Here is a 20135-nt window from a genome sequence, read left to right on the forward strand (position 1 = left end):
AATTGCATTTTCTGCTATTTTTCCAATTCCCATCCGAGTCGCATGATGCGTGCTAAACGCACGCGTTATTTTTATCAAACGGTTAGAGCAAACAGGCACGTTTAAGCTGCGAATATGTGCTGAGAATGTGGATTTATGTTTGTCGTGGTGCCGCTGCGCGGTTATACGGGACTACTGCGCTTTTATCTGTCGCATATTTTTATCCGCCATCGTTCGGTAGCATAGGGGGGAAAGGAGCATAAACGCAAATCGACAATAGCGGGACATAGGGGAGGTTGTGCACGCGAATGGCAGACGGTGCACTTTGCATCTCCAATGGCCAATTACGTGCTCAGCTTGAAATACGCCACATTAAAGCGCTATACTCCGGCGAGGAGAACAAAATTTGCGTATCGTAACTCGCTGTCGTTCGTCAGACGCAAAGGATCTACCGAATGTTCTCTCCGATACCATCAACATAATATATCGCTATTAACGTTTTCATTATTTAAAACACTAGCTATAAATTAGTCGAAAAATTTAGCATCAGGATTAAATGAAAGTAAGGGATAAGATTTACTTTTAATTATTTGGGATTTAATTAGATTTAATTTTGCTAATTCGAGCTTCCTGCAACATTCCGGGCACCCTAATATTTCACTCCAATTTTTTAAGTTCTAGGGCAAAATTTAATCAGAACTGACAAAAAGTTTCGGGAGGGATCTGAGAACGGAAAACTGTTCAGTATAGTGTTCCGTGCTAACGTTACATCGTGAATAATTTAACCACAGTAGCGTTTCCGTGCATTTAATGGCAATGAACGCCATCAAGACGCTATGAAAATAAAAGAATTGAAAAATTCTTAGGACGCGCTCTCTTCTCGAGAAGAGCCCCGTTTCGTAGCGGGAAAATCGGCGTGAAAGGAGGCCGTGAAAATGCTGCTAGTTTCTCGCTGCAATGCAGTTATGCTTTATGCGATTTACCTCGTGATGCCGCTCTCTCTCACGTTTTCGTTTTCGTTGCGCTTTTCCTCGCGGGATAACGCGCGCCGTACCGTCGCCGTTTGTAGGAAGAAAACACGGATTGCCCCATAAAAGCGGCAGACAGAGGACCTTTGAATAAGTGGATCATCTCGCGCGCTTGTGTAAAATAAATGTCCCCGCGCAATCCGCTTTTCAATTTACAGAACTAATATATCCTTGAAAAATTCGGCGTCAAATTTCTCGACGGGAAATTATACTTTGGTACCGAATTTAGGAAAAATTAGATTGCAGTGTAGATTATCGCAGAGTAGCTGAAAAGCCGAAAAAGATATGCGAGAGAAAAATACATCAAATACGCTTTCGGAATTTCACGTTAAAATTTCAAATTCGATTAAAAATGGGAATATATAAATTATATATGTATATATGTTGCAAGATATTTTGCATAAATTCTAATCACATATCTATATTTTCGCTCGTGAAACCAAGAAAATTTTTTGTTCACTTTGCGTTTTATTTGATTTGGTGAAAGATTTAATTGACGATAAAATTAATACGTTCCTCTGAAAAAAGAAATACAGATCTCATATCTGACGAGGATGGCGATGATCCGTTGTCGACGAGAATGAGACGCGGCATAGAAAGGGTTGTAACACGAAAAAGTGTTTTATTTATATACAATATTTACAAAGGCGTAGTGTGAATCAAGTGGCTATATAAATGACTTTGGTACGCTTGATCGCATGCAAAACGTGGCACAAGCGTGTGTGGCTCCTCCCTCCCTCGTCTCCCTGCTCCCAGTCTCCATCAGCCGTGGTCCAGGGGCCTTCTATACCCTGTTGAACGATGGTCGACGACCTGGAAGTTAGGCGATGCAGCAGACGTCCGGATCTTTCCCGTCCATCCGTCTAGACTGTCGTCCGCCCACTTCTCTTAATGTCTCGGCCGGCGTTTGACCCTTAAATGCAGCTCTCCTGAATGCTCCTGCTGATCGACTCCGAGTGCGGCCTTTGGAGACTGTAGAATGTCTGAATAGACCAAGACGAAAATAAAGTGAGGAACCCGAAAGAGTAAACGACTTCGAAGGGGGAGGGGGGGATCTTGATTGACCGTATAAAATAAAATAAAATCATTGCCGTAAAAGAGGGGGATTCTCGCTGAGCGAAAAATACTGCGACATGGTTCAAGATTTTCACGGTTAAGATTTCGTCTTACACAAGTTTTTATCGTAATATTGTTTATTAATTGTTTCGTTATTTGTTGTTGATAAAGTATCTGTTGTAGAAGTTTCACTTGAAATTGCATCGAGGAAAGTCGCGATGGAGTTCTCATATACCATAATATCGTTGCCGCTTGATACGATATTATTGCCGGGTTAAATCGAATTTGGAAGATATTTGTCTAGGGTTTAAAGTTGGAAGACCTGTCTCGGTAGAGAGGTATATGGTATCACTTAGAAAAATGTAGAAGCTTCGACCGGGAATTGAATTCGATCTATCCGCGAGAAACTTCTCTTATTCACCAGCATAGAATTTTTATAGCGAGTGCCCCCCCCCTCTTTCTATTTATCTCTCACATGATATTTTTATAATATTAGAATATGCATATATCCCCAGCGATAGATCTCACAAATTTTCAACGCGATGACGGAAAGCCGAAATTGAAAAATACGCTTCCGAATAAATAAACTTTATGTCATGTTATGTGAAAGCAATTTAGATTCGTTGAAAATAAATTACGCGGAACATAAGATTCATATTTTTCCATAATATAGAATTTACATAAGAAATCATTGTAGGATGAAATCTCCGAAAAAGAAAAGCGCTTTGCGATTTATAATGCATCGCGAGGAAAACATCGACAAGCGTGGACTCTCGAGATACTTTCGTATATTTCGACAGGATTATTATGCTCATCCGTTACTCGAAATAAGTGTGTCAGGCGCAACGGAAACGTTCTCGTTCGCTAAATCTGGCTCGCAAGAAAGCGGCGATAAGCGGAATCGTAAAGCAGACCGGATCGAATTCGAAAGTGGTTTTCTGTGTTAGGGGCTATCGGGGAGCCATGCAGGTATACGCGTTCGCCGTAGATCGCTTTAGATCAGAGGTTCCCAAATTCTGCGGTTTCTCATGCCCTTCTTGAATATTTTAAAGATTTCTTGAAGATATTTTAAACATCTTGTTCCATCTCTCCTTCAAGAAAATGTCATAGTAGATATTTGTCGATATAAAAGCACGAAATTCTTTAGTTTGATAAAACTTCGATCTTCTTTTATTACAAAATTATACAAGATTAATCTAACCATGTGCTTAAAATTTACAAAATACATATTTGTCTCTTGTTTTCCCACTCCAAATAGATAAAAATAAACTTACTGATAAAAGAAACTTTATAATCTATATGCGTATAATACTTTCATCGCATTAATTTCTTCAGAATCTCTTTTTAACGTTTAGAGGCATTCTGCTTTTGCATTTCTCTCTAAGGAGTAGTTTCAACGAGGGGGGTCCGCAGTTTGGGAACCAATACCTTAGATGAAATCGGATTACTCACGTTCGGCGATGCTCTCGGATAATCTGAATCTTCTAGGACGTCGTGGGACATCTCGCGTCCTTCCAGCTGACGTGGTCTTCGTGGCAGGGACCCGTAACGAGGAAGCTTTCTGTCTGGAAGAAGTCCCAGGACGGACTTAGCGTCAATCGTATAATCGGTTTGAAGTAAGCTCGCGGATTTCGCAAAGTATTTTGAACTTCTCTCGGTGGCAATTTTAGCGGCGCTCGCTCCTTTCTGCGTGGACGGCATTCTCTGATCGTTTCTTACTGTTTTGTTTGCGGAAACCGAAAGTTCGCGATGAAGAATTGAGGGTGCTTAGATAGAGCGCGTTGTGGAATAAAGAATCGAGAAATGGTCCAAGAACTAGGTTTTATGTCCGGCGATAATTAATAAAAAATAAGCACGTTTTAATCTTGCAAGTAATCTGCGTTTGTTACCTGATCGGCGAATATTTTATTTGAAGCTGTGGCACTCTGTTATTAAATTACTTTTGTTCAACTACTTTTAAACTTTATTACGGAACGTTGCATATAATTACCGAGTTTTAATTTTAACAAAGTATTACTAGTGTAGCAAAGTGTGGAAAGTTGGGTGCGTATATCATAATTGTTGAATTTTAGATTCGGCGAAGTAGATTCGAGAAAGAGTGCTCGAATAAGAGTATAACGAGAACTCATTTTCCAAGATATCTCGCGAATTCATTTTACAGATTAACTGTAGTTATTCAGCCTTAAAGCATATTCGACTCTTGTTAAATATTAATTAAATTATAACAAGTGCTCTATGGATTTAAATTTCCGCGAAGGAAAGAGTGATCCAGATTCGTTTCGAAAAACACTGCTATGTTTTTTGAAACTTTTTGCATATGTGTTTTTTTTTATCACATAGATTACCATATGTGTTTCCTGCATTTATGTATATATGCATGCATTTCCATGCTTCGCGTGTATGCATATGTCGATACGGTACCCTAGAACCGTTCATATTGCACGTGCAATTTTCTTGAGAGTACCGTTAACGCATGCTATCCCGGCTAAGGCCAAACCCGGTATTCTTAAAATTCTCGTACAAATGCGCCAGTTCCATCAGTCTAAATAGAAACTCAGCGAATGGGATGGCCGGTTATGCACCGGCCGGATATGCCTCCGATCCTTTCTTAAAGGGGCACGCTTGTAAAAGTTAAATGGAAAATCTCTGCGCGATTTAAACGATTCGGTTTCTCGTTTGATATACTAAATTTTCTCACGATGTTTTACTAACAAGAAAGAGCAACGGTTAAAAAAAACTGACGGAAATTTATCACATAATATTATAAATATGTTTAATAGTCTAGAATCAATGTTTGTTTCTGTTTGTTCTACTTCTCACGACCAGATTAAATAACGCATTCTCAAACGTATCGACTTTAAAAGTCTAAGATAATAGAGAAATAAGAAGGAACCCAAACATTCTCTCGAAGCTAATTCAAGTTTTTCGAACTTCCCGTTAATTGAATTGATCTGTAATTTACGGGAATTCGTCGAATCGACGGATACACTTTAAGCGAGCTTACCAGTGAGATGGTTGGTCAAGGCCGTCGTAGGTATGAGATCCGGATTGCCGTCCTCCTCCTCGCCCTTCCCCGCGAAAGTCGCGATGCTAGGCTGCTGCGGCGGCTTCGGCTTCGCCGGGGTGGCCGCGTGTCTCCTCCAAAGTGCCATTAGCACACCGGTCACGATTAACCCCAGACCGGTCGCCGTGCCACCAAGTCCAATCAGGATCGGTGACATGTCGGTCGAGGACGTTGATTCGCCTACGAACGAAATCTCTGCTAATCCCCCAGTCCATAAATAACGTATGGTCGGTAAGGGTAACCCCTTACATGACTTTCCCCATAAGGGTCTAGACGTGTTTTATCATTCTGGTAGGGTATTTCTGGTATATCGCTATTATTAGAGAAAATGTACGCTCTGCTTATTCGTCTTATACATAGACATTATTATTATTATTATTATTGCTTCTGCAAATACTATTGTCTACCTCCGTGAAGAGATAATCCCATTGTCAGAATTATGATGTAGTTTACAGAATTCTCTTTTTTAAGGAATTTTGGAGCTGCATTTAAGAAAAAATCCTGACAATTAAGTGTAAAAATAAGGATGTGAAAATATGAGACATCAATGTCGCGCTTTAGTTGTATGAAAATTGGTTATAACTTTTCCTTATTTCCATCACAATCGACCTTAATTCTTATCAGGCATTCCTTGAAATAGAACCAGAACTCGATTAATTATAAATCTGGAAATATATTATATTTCAATCACTACTGACAAATTATTATTGGTATCGCTGTTTCAAGTATTAAAAGAAAATTTTTTTTCTTTTATCTTATTATTCGAATAAGTAAAACTCTACATATCGTAAAATTATTATTCTTAACTCTTTTGAACACACTCTTATTAAAGCCCTCTTCTGATTCTGAATAATTGCATTTCTCTCTTGCACCTTGAGCTATCCATCTATTCAACAAGGACGTATTTCCCTATTGTGCATTCCTTCACCATAAATCGCTATGTTCGCGCGCGGCGTACGTTCGCCCGCTTAAGATTTCGCGCAGTAGCTGCGGTCAGCCACGGATCAGACGCGACCAGGCGTTCCAATTTACCTGTCCGACATCCCCTCGGCAGACTCTCGCGCGTCGGCACGAACGTAATCTGTTTCCAATTAAGGAGCGGCGCCCAGAGTCGATCGTTTCGAACTTCGTGGCAGGTTGCATTACGGTGGTCTAACGCTGCGGCTGATTTGTGAGTCGCTCGTTCCGCGCGCGGGAGAGAGGCGAGAGAGGAACGGCGGTGGCTGGTAGACTGGTAGAGAGAGAGAGAGAGAGAGAGAGCTGCAGCAGCGGATTAGGAATAGCTCCGGCTCTCTGCGGGAACGACGCGCCCGACACCCGCAGTCGTTTTCGCGCCGTCGTTAATCATTCGGCTTAAACCGCGACGCGGGTAAGTGTAAGGGCGTGTGTACGTGTGTACATCAAGCGTGTCCTAAAGTTACCGCTTCTCTCTTTCGGCTGAGCCACCCCCCACAGGACGAGGCAAGTCCGCTCGAGAAAAATTTAACTAACGGCGAACATCTCGATCGAGTGGGTTCCAAAAAGCGCCGTGAATGTAAAATTTTTGAGGTAATCGGATTGCACGAAGGCAGATGAACTTTCTGTAATTACGGAAATATCGCGCTTCTATGAGACTTCATCAGACCTCTTACGCGATAAAAACGGGAAATTTTTAGGAATTCTCGCTGCGTAGTTCGAAAGTTTATAAGTGTCCTAATTTGGCCTGCTTCGCGGTAACTGAAATTTTATATTAAGATTCTGTTAAAGTTCGCTTGGAATTAATCGAAGATTGTAGATATCACAGTATCACACGCTCGCAGTCGGAGGATTACGCGGAGTAATCGGAGCTGTCGCTAATCCTTGCAGCTATAAATTTTTAATCAAATATTTTTTTCACAATAATTAAATTTTTATCGCCGGACATCTCGATAAATAATCCAAAGCTAATAAAAGCTGTTTCTAATATTAGTAAAGCTTAATTTAAGACCCATTTCTTTTTAACTGTTCACAGTGTGTAAGCTATCTCAATATTTTCGTTAATAAAACTTTGACTGTAAGTCGATCGGAGATCCACGAGAGGAATACTTTTCCGGAGCACTTGATATAAATTGCGAGTGTCGTAGCCAAGAGCTGTAATTCGATCACCTTGTAAACAGGTATCCACCGAAGTTGCGCGTTGCATCGGGGCACGACGCCGCGACGGCGCAAACAACCGGCCAGCTAATTTGTTTTCAATTAACAATCAAGTTCCAGTTAAATGCTAATTAACAAAGCACAAAGCGCATCTATTCTCCATTGGTTGTGAGCTTGTAATTGAATACGAACGAAGCATCAACGGAACACATTAAAGGACGTCGTCGGAACTGACGACGGAACACGCTCCTCCTTTCTCTTAACCGTAAACGAAGGACCGTGTCCCTTTGCTTTGCGTTAAAACGAGATACTGTGGTATGCGGCCTGCGTCTCGATTTCGCGATACCTCCCCTATTGATAGTTTCGACAACCCTCTCGACAAATTGAAGGACAACGGCAAGTTACAAAGCAAGCGCTTAAATGAAACATCCTCTCTGCTGTTTATGCCGCTAAAATATAATTAAACCTAAAATCTGATAAGTATAATGATGTTTTCTTTTCAGAATCCAATACTATCTTAATTTCAATATCATTTAACTGTAGCTCCTAATCGGTTAAAAGTCTTTTTCTTAAGAATTTTTTTTAATCTCATGTTTGAAGCTTTTGCAGTGAGTTTGTGTGCGCGCGCGCGCGCGCATTGAGTTTGGCCTCCGGGTTGGAGCCGCGTGAATTTTTTATTTGATTCCGACGTTTGGTTTATTTCACCAGGGAAAAGCAACCTGATATTTACAATTAATCATTAAATCTTATTTATCAGTTAATTTCAAGCTGAGTTTATATCAATAGAGCTCTAATTTCGTATTTTAATTGCTCGCTACGATATTTAACATAGAAAATTAACATCGCGACCGATGATTGAGGCCGATCAAATTTTCAGAAGAAAGACCGCGACGTTCCCAATACATTTTGCATATCAAAAGGGGGATCGTACATAATTCAGAAGTTGCATTTGCGGGCTCATCCTTATCATATCTCTGCGGTCGAACGTTCAAGGATTAACGAAAGCGACGATCGTTTTCGATTAGCGAAAATCGTGCCCCCAGCGCGCGGGTGTCGGGAAAATGGAGGAGAGCGGACGCGATGCGGACGTGGCGGAGAGCAGAATGCATAATAATGGCTCATAAATTTTGACGCTCATAAATTTTACGCGAGGGTCGACCGCCGCGTGTTTCAGCGAAACCGGCAACGAGCTAGACCAGGGTTGACCTAGCGCGCGCGGCGAACTGTTCAACAGGGATCATTTGCATGTCGCCGCCAGTGTTTCCGGTCGAGATAACGTCACGGTCATCTAAATTGAAGGCCGAAACTTGATGCGCTTGTTCTTCAAATCCCGCGAACGGGAACAAGACGAAAGTGAGTCGAACGTAAATTATTATCAGCGCGTTATCGTTGGGAATTTCTGTACGAATAACTCGTCGCGGTATTACGGATACATTTTTGTTACATATATCCAGATGAAAACATATTGTATTGCGATTTGTTATCATTGCGTTCAATTTTAGTATAATTTTTTAATACGTATGATTCTTTCGGTCCAATTTTTGTTTCATTTTTGTATAATTTATTTATTGAGATGCATATACGTTTAAAAATGTATATGAATGTACGAAGTAAATTCTTGTTAACCAATTCTCCAGTAATTACATTTTTTGCACTTTCTTCCTTTGAAGGAAAAAAGTGGGGTTCGCGGACATTCAGAATTTGCGAGCGCACCATTTTTATTAAACCACGTTCGTCCGGGATCTTTTGTAGTTAAACAAAGCGGAACCCTTCATCACTGTAATTTCCACAGTACACACCTTTTTTATCGAGCACCTCTTTTTTTAACAATGCGGAAGTTTATACACGGGAGTCGCTAGAGTGCGGATTCCCTCTGCGCAATATGCGCTATTTTTACCACCATCGTATTTTTGCCCAAGTTCGAATAACAGGCGCACGGCCGGCTGGCCGATCGATAAGCTGCGATTTGACGCGAACGTCAGCCTCGCCGGGGTTCGAAAACGGAATAAAGAGCGCCCGATGAAACGAGGAAAAAAGCTTTGGCTCCAGTGCGGGTTCGGGATATCGATTCTATGCACTCAGGATTATTTGCATCGCGATTGAAAGGATTAAGGAGAGCTTCTCGGAATTTTCTCCGGAGTTGTTTTCCATAGATTTTTATGTATAATTTATGAAACCTTTTTTTACCGTGCCAACCCCATGCATATAGGTGAGAATTTACGTTTTACTTTAACGTTTCGCCGTGCAAAGGAAATGTGTGATTATACAATTTATAAAACACATGTTTTGAATAATATATTTTGACATTAAATTATTCAACTTACTTTTCTAATTTTTCTAATTTTAATTCTAAGATAACCGGCTAAAATAAAACTTACTGCCGATACTATATAGGAACGTCAGATCTTATTCCACGACAAGTGGTCGGTTATTTTCGGATTGCATCGTCAACTGCCAAACATTCTAAGATCGTCACGGCAAAGCACTCTAAGTAAGTTATCCTCACCGTTACTTCGGTGAGTGTCCTGATTGCACTTGACGAAAACTTACCGGTGAATTTGGCTACCCCTTTCAAGACGACCTCTATGGCGTACGGTTCACTCGAGCCTTTCGCGTTTACCGCGTAAAGGGCGACTTTCGCCGGCTTAAGCATTTGAAACTCCCAGAAAGGATGAGATGATTCCAGCCGCCGTTTGCCTACGATGGCGACGAATTTCTGCGGCAGACCGCCGTCGTATCCCTCGACGCAGGATATCCTTACCCAGGAACCGTTCATGTTGTAAGTCGTGCAGTTCTGCAACGGGTAAGGTCTGCCTGCAAACAAAATGTGACTTTGGAGATCGCGAGAGCGAGAGAGAGAGGAAACGCGCGATCCCTGATTAGCGAGGGAGATCGCGAGAATGCCTTCAAAGGAAAAGTATGTGTTTATTTTTCAAACAAGATCCTTCTCATCTTGTCTCTCGTCCTCGCATTCTATCTTTTATATCTGCTTTGGACAAGTATAAGTATCAAAGAGAGGAAAGAAAAGATGATTGCTTTAACGAAATGACATGCGAGTATAAGAAAATGAAAGCTGAAATTACTTCACTTTCATCAATCGGTTTTTTTTAATTATAATTAATAATACTATTACTAATTTATTAAATATAATTATGAAGTTATTAAATATTATTATTATTAATATTCAGAATTAAAAACTTTTTTTTAAATTTTGATATACGTTTGCAAAATATAAAAATATTGACATTTCTCATGACAAAATGTAACGAATTATGCATCTCGCACAAATATAAAAAATATTTTATAATTTTTTTCGATTTTTTTTTTATTTATATCAATAACAAATATCATATTTTAAAAAATTTAAAGCGACAATTAAATTCTGGGAAAACGTCACCAATATTTTTTCGCGTGTTTCTAAAAAATCGATAAAAATATTTTGTAATACAATATTTGTTAAATTGACTATTGGTAATAATCTAGTAAAAACGCATCGCGTTGTTATGCACATAAAAACACAACAGTATATACATATCGTACTTATTGTGTCCAAATATCATTTAGCAAAATTGATTCTTTTGTTTAACGTAATTGTTATTTTTTTCTTAGCACATGCGACTAATAATGTTTCGTTATGTATTTCATACAGCTTCGTGCACCTCTATTTATTTAAGCTTTATTTTAATTTTTGTTTTATGTCGCATGTTAATCTTTTCCCCTTTCTCTATTTTCTTTTTACGACAAGAGCGTTAAGTAACTTTACAAAAATCGAATTCGAAATTCTGGTGATATGAGAAAAAATGAGAGAGATCGTTGCATGGCGCGCAAATTTCGTTTTATTGCCCGCTGGAAATTACGCCGCGACATTAGTTCGTTTTCAGGGCAATAAAATTATGTGTATTATCGACTGTGCGCGGTGGTGCATTAACCGAAAACCCACGCGATATAATCGCGACCGAAAGAGTCTACCGACCGCCATTGCCATTAATGCACCCTTTTACGGTCTTCTTCTCATTCCCGAGGATATTAGAATTATTTATTAATAATCGGATAATATTAACTTGTCAAAAAAGAAATTTTATTAAAAAATCTCTTTCTACAAGAACATTCACTTTAATGATACCTTATATTATTTCATTTTTTGCGCGTTCTTTCCATAAGAGTATTGGTTTTATATACGTTAGTTAATTGTTTCCTCATAGAGGAAGCTTTGTTTTCGTAAATTCGTATATGAACCTTTGATTGTGTAGAAAGTTGGCTCTAATCAACCAAATTTAAAAGAATTATATATAAAATAAGGGTAGAAGAAACCAAAGAAAAGATTGTTTTTTGAGTTTTTAATGTCAATATGTTCAGAGTGTTTTAAAACGTCGAAATATTGCATTAAAAAAAATGTCGGTATGTGTGTATGTATGTACGTATATGTATGTCTGTGCCAAATTTTTTACTTAGTTATTGATAACCGGAATCATTATAATATATAAAAATAAATTTAGTTTACTATATTCTCGATCATAATTTTTAGTTAGCCGCAAAATTTACGGTATTAATAAAAGAAACGTGAGTATATACTATATAAAGATTCATTTTCACTCAAGATAAGAAAAGACCAGTGCAACCGAGGTTTTCCCATTTTCTCGGAAATAGAACTGGAGATAGCGTTAAAATAACCGATTTTTCTCTCGCGAATTCTCAAAAAGCGTCGCGTTCGATAGACGTCGCGCGCTGTTGCGAAGTGCAACACGAAAAATCATCGTGGTGCGCTGCAGTGTCTCGACGCGTGTTCTTGCCATTATTGCACGATTTCGCTGCATTTGTTTCCGTTGCGCATTGCGCAATTGCTTTTGCCATCGCTAATCTCCCGGAAAGTGCAAAACGGAAGAAAATGGTCCGGAGGGGAAGAAGAAGGCTAATAGCACCGTCGTTGCTCACAGACGGCGGCTGTGGATTAAAGCACCGGTTAAAGCGCTTGTTTTTTGTCATCTGCTTTATTATCCGTGCTCATATCGCGTACAAGAGGCCGCCGCGCCGTTCCGTTCTCGAGGGAGAGAAAAACGGTAATTCATAATTATCTCTCGTTTTCCTTAAATATAAAATTACGTTAAATTTAGAGAAAATTTAATACAGGCTTTTACAGTACGCTGACCCACTTACCTCCAACCGCGTATTTTTCGACAAAATTCGCAGCCAATTATTTTTTCAGCAGAAATTTCATATAATGTTACCTGTAAGTATATTTAATTTTTTTAACACATAACTACCTCTATTATTGGAGGTAATCTAAATTAAATTCTGGTTAAAATAATATTCTCTTAAAAAAATATAATTTTATCTATTTACTTTGAAATTTTTAATTAATTAAAAGTTAGGTGTTTGATTATTATATATTACATATACATACATACCTATGCACGTTTTCTTAGACGGACTTAATATTTCTTATTAAAAAATGCAAGAAAATAACTAGTTCAATTAAGAGCAGTCGCGACTCACGCGCGACTTTATTAAAAGTCGTTGCCCGAAAAAATATTGAGGTTTCACATTTTGGCAATTGTCTAGCACGATGTCATAGCCGCGATATTACATTCTGTTCATTAAGTCGGAATTTATGTTCAGTTCATATTTAGAGTGCTCTCGGAACCCTATCACCGTTGTTTATGTCTACGAATTTTTCTTCGGCTTCTTTGAAATTTTTCCACCCCAAAAATAGAAGGCATGAGGAGCGACGACGGTTCTAGGACATCTCTGTATTTACAATAAATTTATGACCGCTACAGCCGAGAGCACTCTCGCGACGAATCGAGGTCGACCTTATCACTTCGCTTCTTCGCGGCCGTCTCAACGCAGAGATTACACGCTACATTGCGGTATCTTGGCATCCACGCGCTTCTTGTTTGCGATCTTTTCAAGACCGGCTTACGAGAGAAGATGTATCGAGAAATAATGGCACTTGCGCGTTTACCATCTCGCGTTATCGTTCCCCTCGAATACTCGCGTCACTGAAAATTACGCTGCTGCTCGCATCGGACGAAAGATGTTCGCGAGCTATATCGCTCCTCTGATATCGATAAAGAAGAGAGTCTAGTGAAACGGCAGAAAATAATTTCAATGCAATTTTCCGTTTCTATTGACATTTTCATTCAGATAAAATAAATCGTCTTTCTATAAGACCAGGTTTATACAGTCACAAAATAATAATTAAAAGCAACAAGATTATCTGAAATATTTGGTTTTAAACGTGCAAAGAAGAAAACAATCAGAAATAACAAAAATTCCATCTGTAAATTTTCTAATGTCGAAGACAGACTATTCAAATCAAGGCTGGAGAGTTTCTGGATACTCCGGATGTGATTAATATGTATATCTATATCAGCTAACACTCGATTACACAAAATACTGTAAATCCAATAATATTTATTCGAGCGGTGTATCGCGAAATTGTCAACTAATATCGATGCGATAGTCAAACAACGTGACGTTGGGGATGCTGCGCGTGAGAAAATTGCCGTTCCGGTAACTACGTAAGGTGCGCATCGGGTCGGCGCGTGAAATAAATTACGCGTCCAATTACCGGGCGGGGCAAAGCGGAGAAAGTATAGTCCGCGATGCTTCCGGGCTGCATCCCGTGGACCAAATCGATCTGGTTGTCCGTCCGTCGGGACGCGACGTCGGGAACGCGAGGAACTTTTACGGGCCACGGAACGGACAGAACTTTTCCCGGTCTGCGCCGAGGATCCGGGAACCGGGACGACGGTCGGCGGCGCGACAGGCGTTATACCTCGTAATGAACATATTCAATTACGGTTTTCATTAAATTCCCGCAAAAAAACGCGCGGGCGAATTTCAGCGTGGCGTCTCTCGTTGTGCAACGTCGCATTTTTCTCTTTCTTTTCTCTTTTTCCTTCTTCCTGTCCTCTTCTTAATTCCCTCGACCGTTCTCCGTCTCCTATGATCCCCGGATTCTGCGGTCTTCGCGCAAATCGTGGCGCGAGTGGAAAGGCGTACATGTTTAGCATTACAATTTTTAATCCGTTCGTTAGAATTGTATTAATCCATGTCGCATAAGGAGTTTTTATAATAATACGGATTGAGAAAAATATGACGCTCGACGGAATGCCTATGTAAAAAAAGAAAAGAATTGACTTCGAGCTAGCTGAAAATTTTGCGTTTCGGAGTCGTTGCAATAAACTTGGAGTAATCTGTATATTTGCAAATGTAGGCTCAATAATACATGTTGAATTTCAATAAGCTGATTTGCAAATATTATGTGCCTGCGTGACGCGTAAGTTATTGTGGTAGGCTTATAATATGGCTCTGCGGGTATTATGTTACTTAATTGCAAAATTAATTAAAAGATGGCTTTAATTATAGCGCTATAAACTGTTAAATTATTCAGATGCAATAATAGTTACGTCCCCGCTAATTATGGATTAACATTTGTACGCATAATAATAACGCCGTCCGGTGAATATGAAACGATATAACAATTGATAATAAATAGCAATCAGGCGGCCCACGTATCTCGAATAGATAATATTGTCGCGCTCTGGGGAGCCTGCCTCGTCCGTTTTATAAATAGTTAAATACGTTAAACATGCTGCTTTAGCGTTAAACAGCTTTTTCACGACGCACAAAATATGAAAAATACACGATCTGTGTTATTCAACTTTCACGAACGCGGATAATAATTAAAAATTATTCTCTGCGAAAAATGAGCAGTTTCAAACCGGCGAATGAAAAGTTTATGCATGCAACGCACATGGGGATTTCTCTATTTCATTTATTTTTTGCAATTTATAAAAATGTGATAAATGTAAGGAACTTGAATGTTCCAGAATAAAAAGATCTTTTAAACTTCTATATATATTATATAAATTCTGCATTTTTATGTTCAGTAGAATTCATAAATAAGTCTATTAGGAGGATAATATTTTTACGTTGTAAAATATACGTTTCCATATAATCATTACAAGAAGGTATTTAAACCAATAAACAATTTTCCAGCAAAAACTGAACCTGCGTTATTGAATATTTGTTGTGCGCTGGAAATCGATAGTTTATAGATTTTGTAAATCTGCTCTGTTTTTTTTACATACCTCTCTATTTACTCTCTATTTACTAGTATTTTGAATTGAACAAACAGTCATAGATTGAAACAAATCAGTTCTGACATAAAGATTGAGTTTAGCGAGAAGCAAAAATAAATACAATTTATACTGACCAGTGACGTCTATTTAATAATATCACTTTTTATAATCAAATTATTAACAGAATATTTATCAAAATGTTTAAAAGATGTATAAAAGATGTCACCATCCTGTAATCTGTAAACTAAGCAATTCTTTGTGCTTACAATTTATATGCGTTCCACGTCACTTACCCGCGCGTGGAAGGTTGTAAACGTTTTTTAGGGACTAGCAATTAAGACAAAAAAAGGGGATAGCGGGCTAAACTCGTACGAACCTGCGGCGATGACTTGATAGAGGCAGGGTTGCTTGGAGGAGCCGACGGAGTTGCTGGCCCAGCAACCCAGAACCCCGTAATCCGTATCGGTTACCGGGGTGTAATTAAGCCTGCTGGTTGTGCCCTCGTTGGTGTAGGTGGTGGACGGAACGTCGCTGAGGTCGCCGCTGCTGTTGAAGGTCCAATGGAAGGTCACATTGGTGGGGCTGGCCTCGACCTCGCAAACTAAACTTATGGTCTCGTGCTTGAGAGCGCCGTGCACCTCCTCGGGCACGTTGAACGGCGGCGGGGTGGCGTTTTGGTACCTCCAACCTCCGCCCGAGTTCAGCACGTACTTGCAAACGGGCGCGACTGCGGCATAACGTATGGATTTTGGCACCTTACTACGTATTCCGGACAGGAATTCACAAGAACAATATAATCGAGGTATACGTAGCAAATGACAAGAAAGGAAAAGTGTAAAACTTATATAATGAGATGTGTAAACACCGAGAATTCTGAAAGTAAAATGCAGCTAAGAGCGTACTGTCACTGTCTTCAGAAAGATGTATAATGGATTGTGATGCTATAAAAGTTCAAAATAACATGGACATGCGTCACAAACTCTTGCATCAGATTTTTAAATCTTTTTATTTTGCTATTATTAATTTTAATGGCTGGGGAATTAGAAGACCATTAAATTAACCACGATCTAATTTATAAGTAAATTTTCTTGATATAATGCATTTCTAAATTATTACGATAATGGAATATTGTTACACGAGCATATGGACATTAATAACTAGTAAATATAATACTCATTATACATAATGTATATTCAAGGATAACGGTTGTTTGTAGCACATTGAATTTAGCGTAATACACGGTATGATACGAGCTATATGCATGTTCGGTTGACCAAAATACACGCGAGGTAAGTTACCGCATAGTGCAAGTGGGTCCACAATTTATTAGACAATTTAATTAATAATTATACCATGTGTGTGAAATATACGGTCGCTGAAACGTACCAGTTCACTGAGCCGACGTGTATGTATCTCCATTAGCGTTTCGGAACAAAAACTACCTATATATGCACGTATATCGTTAAGATAAATGGCCCACGGTGTATTTCAAATTTCCAGGCTTTTTCGCCGAGCTTTTAAATCGACGCGCGCCAGGTGAGAGCGCCGGTAAGAAGTTACAACTTGTGGCAACATTTGCTGCTACGAACCTACATATGGCCGCATTTCGGGCGGGTGCATGCGCTAAATTTTCCAAAAAATATTGCGGCGCCGTCGCGCGCAGCGGCAGTGAAACATGCGTCGGATAAGAGATCCGGCTTCGCGCGATTTCTTTGCATAAACGTTATATATTACAACGCGGCTGCGGGGAGGTCGGTCCGCACGGATGAAGGATCGATAACTGTCCCCCGCGGGGGCCCTCCGCGGACGTAAAACCGGCCGTTTTATTTATACTTTCCGATACTGCAAAATCGGAGCACGGGGGATTTACGCGGGACAGCGCGGATATTCCGTGAAATATCGGCGAAGTAGTAGCGGCCGCGCTCGTGGTCAGCCGCGAGGTAAGAGCCGCAGGGAGGTGAACGCTAAATCGTATCGACCGCGCGTTTCGCCGCGTATCTTAACTCTATTCCTCGCCATTTTTGTTCCCAAATCTCTTCTCTCCGTACCCCAGATCTCTAATCTTAACTCTAGGCTTCCAAATTTTTAATTTTTAATTTCAAACAACTTTGAACTCTGATCACCGAGCAACGCGACGAGAAACTGTCGGCGCAAAACCAGCTAGTTCTACTAGCATTCCACTTGGTAGGATATTCCGTGCCACCGAGGCCATTAACCGGCGCTTTCACAATGGTTTCCGCTTTCTCTCTCTCTCTTTCTCTCCTTCTCTCATCGTCGGGTAAGAGCGCGTAAAATATACTTACACATAACCTCGAGATTGACTACGTTGGACTTGGCGCGGCCCTCAACGTTCGCAGCCATGCAGGTGTACCCTCCGGCGGACTCTCGAGTTATGCTCTGCAGCACCAGCGAGTGGTCCGAGAGCACCACGCCGGCGGTGACGTTCTGATGCAGCTCCTCCCTCTGAATAAGCAAACGAGATCGAGTGTCTGAGTCAAAGAACTGCCATGTCGCGCGCACGTAGAAACAACGTGAATCCTGAATTTTCAATGTAATGTAATTCTAGTTTGAATGACATTAACTAGCATTACGTACAATATTCCCTGACAGCGCGATAGTCTATCTAGTCCAGCCTGAGCCTGGGCTTGAAAGGCATTTCTATTTCGCTTGAATTATTATTTAATACAAATTACGAATTACTTAGAACAAAGTTACGAGCTCCAATCTGTGGGTCTAGAAGGAACTTTAGAAAAAAAATTTAGAACAATTTCCTGGATGTTAATGCGCTAAAGACGTCCGCAAGATTATCGGAAAATAGATATTGATCGCTTCGCGTCTGATCCTTTCCGCAGCTCTCTCCCTTTGCGTCAAATTCCCGCAAAGACTGAACCGTTCTCATTGTTGCCCGTCGCAAATAAACAAATTTGTCTTAGTCTTGGCATTCAACGCCACTTCCGCGAAGATCGTTGCTCAGGAGGAAACAACCGCGGCCCGCTGCGGGTTGTCGTCCGCTCGAGAAGGTCGGACAAAGGGAATTTACGATGTACACTTGTCCTCCCTCTATCTTCCCTCGTTCCTATTTCCTCTCCCGCACATTCTCACTCTCTCTCTCTCTCTATCTTCCTCTTTCTCCTCTCTACGACAATCCCGTCAGTACTTTCCTGTGCTTTATCGTCCTCCTTTCTCGCCTATCCACGCCCTTTCTCTCCATCCGTCTTTATCATCGCTTTCTCGCGATTTTCCGTTTTATTCTTCATCTTTTTCTCGAGTCCGAATCCCGTCGCGTGTAGGACGTCGTAAAAATTGCAAGTGCATTCTTGGCTAGTAATTCTACGAAGATTTTGAACGCGATTCTTTCTCAGCAAGATTTGGAAATAACACTTCTTTATAGTGTTGTCATTCCTGACATTAAATATTTTGTTAATAAGTTTGTATTGAAATTTTTCGTAAAACATAAGCATTTAACATTAATTAAAAACGTGATTTTATATTATCTGAAATATCGGCAATTTCTTTCAACTTCTAATCGTTTGTAAATTACAAATATCTCGATATCTGAACGATCGTTATTTCTTTCAGAGTTTGATTTTCTATCATTTATACAATATCTCTAAAACATCATGTAATTTTTTAATCTTCTATTTTTAATCTTTCTGACTGCGTTCTTTCTCACACATACGGATCGGAGATGCAACTCGCTGTTGTCTCTCTAACATTCGAGAACGATAGCGCGATATCCGCTTTGCGCTTCTCCCCGGCGCGGATTTACATTGTGCGAGAGAAAAATTCCGCTCGAGCGGAAGCATCGGTGCGATTGCGAAGCAAAATATTTGCACGCTTTAAATCACGAAGTCCAGATAACGGCGCGTTTTTTTCACCCCCTCGAGGTACCTGTGAAAATACGAAGCAAGTATACTGAAAATTTCGCGATGCGGTTTAATGTGAGTTCTCGTTTATTTCGGATGGTATTTTACGGTAGCACGTATAAGAGATCCTCGAATACTTAAGCTTTGTCACAATAAACTTAAGCCCATCTTCCAAAATGCTAAACCAACTGGAGTATTTGTTAATCTTGTTAACTTAGGAAAATACTTACAAGATAAAAATATCTTTGAAAGCGTTTCATACAAAAGTTGGTGCAAATATTTATGACCTAAGACCGACTTAAGATAAATACAATGACAATTTTTTTCCACGCCATGGAAAAAAAAATTTCCCTTCATGAAAAATTGAATATCACGTACAGCAAAAAGTTTCGCAAGTCTAAACAAGACTTAACGTGGATGGCAAAATACAGAGAGTCGGTCTATTTGTCGAAATTAGTTCGAACAGGAAAAGGATGTTCCGAGGATGTTTGCAGAGAATTGTAACCGCGAGCCACGAGACCGACGGTATAAGATCGAACGAAGCCGAGTTGCGAACAACGTCGAGAGAAGGCGGATATGCGGCGGCGACCACGAGGGAAGAGGTTTCGCCGTGTTTGTTTTAGATGAGTAACGAGCTCCGTATCTATTTCTCCTCGGCATTCTCCGCGGAAACTGGTACGTGCCGAGGCGGATCGGGCGCCTGCAGCAGCGAGGCGAGGCGTCGCTGCAGGATCGGGAAGCAATATGTCTTCGCGAGAGACAGTAGATATCGCCGTGTAACGCGCGGCGGACAATGCGCATTCATGCGATTATCTCGGTGTCTTAAGCTTTAAGCGCCTGCGAGAAGCTGAGATGCTTTCAAATATATAGCAGCAGCCGAATCTACCGCGGATCTCGATTTCGCGCGAATTATATCACGCGCGATGGCGAACGAAAAGAATAT

At 40.2% G+C, this 20135-nt stretch overlaps 1 protein-coding gene across 1 annotated transcript in view; it reads right to left on the reverse strand.

Annotated features, from left to right (window-relative positions):
* Positions 1-1602: 1602 nt before the first annotated feature.
* Positions 1603-20135, reverse strand: part of LOC139822586 (nephrin) — a 196698-nt gene continuing 178165 nt past the window's right edge. Inside the window, exons 14-19 of the mRNA XM_071794433.1 lie at positions 17630-17789; positions 15703-16053; positions 9790-10053; positions 5068-5307; positions 3516-3628; positions 1603-1990 (exon numbers count right to left, since the gene is read on the reverse strand). Coding sequence (XP_071650534.1) covers positions 1922-1990; positions 3516-3628; positions 5068-5307; positions 9790-10053; positions 15703-16053; positions 17630-17789 — 1197 coding nt within the window. The 3' untranslated portion in view covers positions 1603-1921. The remainder of the gene's footprint in view (positions 1991-3515; positions 3629-5067; positions 5308-9789; positions 10054-15702; positions 16054-17629; positions 17790-20135) is intronic.

The sequence above is a fragment of the Temnothorax longispinosus genome, chromosome 11 (genome assembly GCF_030848805.1).
Source record: "Temnothorax longispinosus isolate EJ_2023e chromosome 11, Tlon_JGU_v1, whole genome shotgun sequence".
NCBI classification, from domain to species: domain Eukaryota; kingdom Metazoa; phylum Arthropoda; class Insecta; order Hymenoptera; family Formicidae; genus Temnothorax; species Temnothorax longispinosus.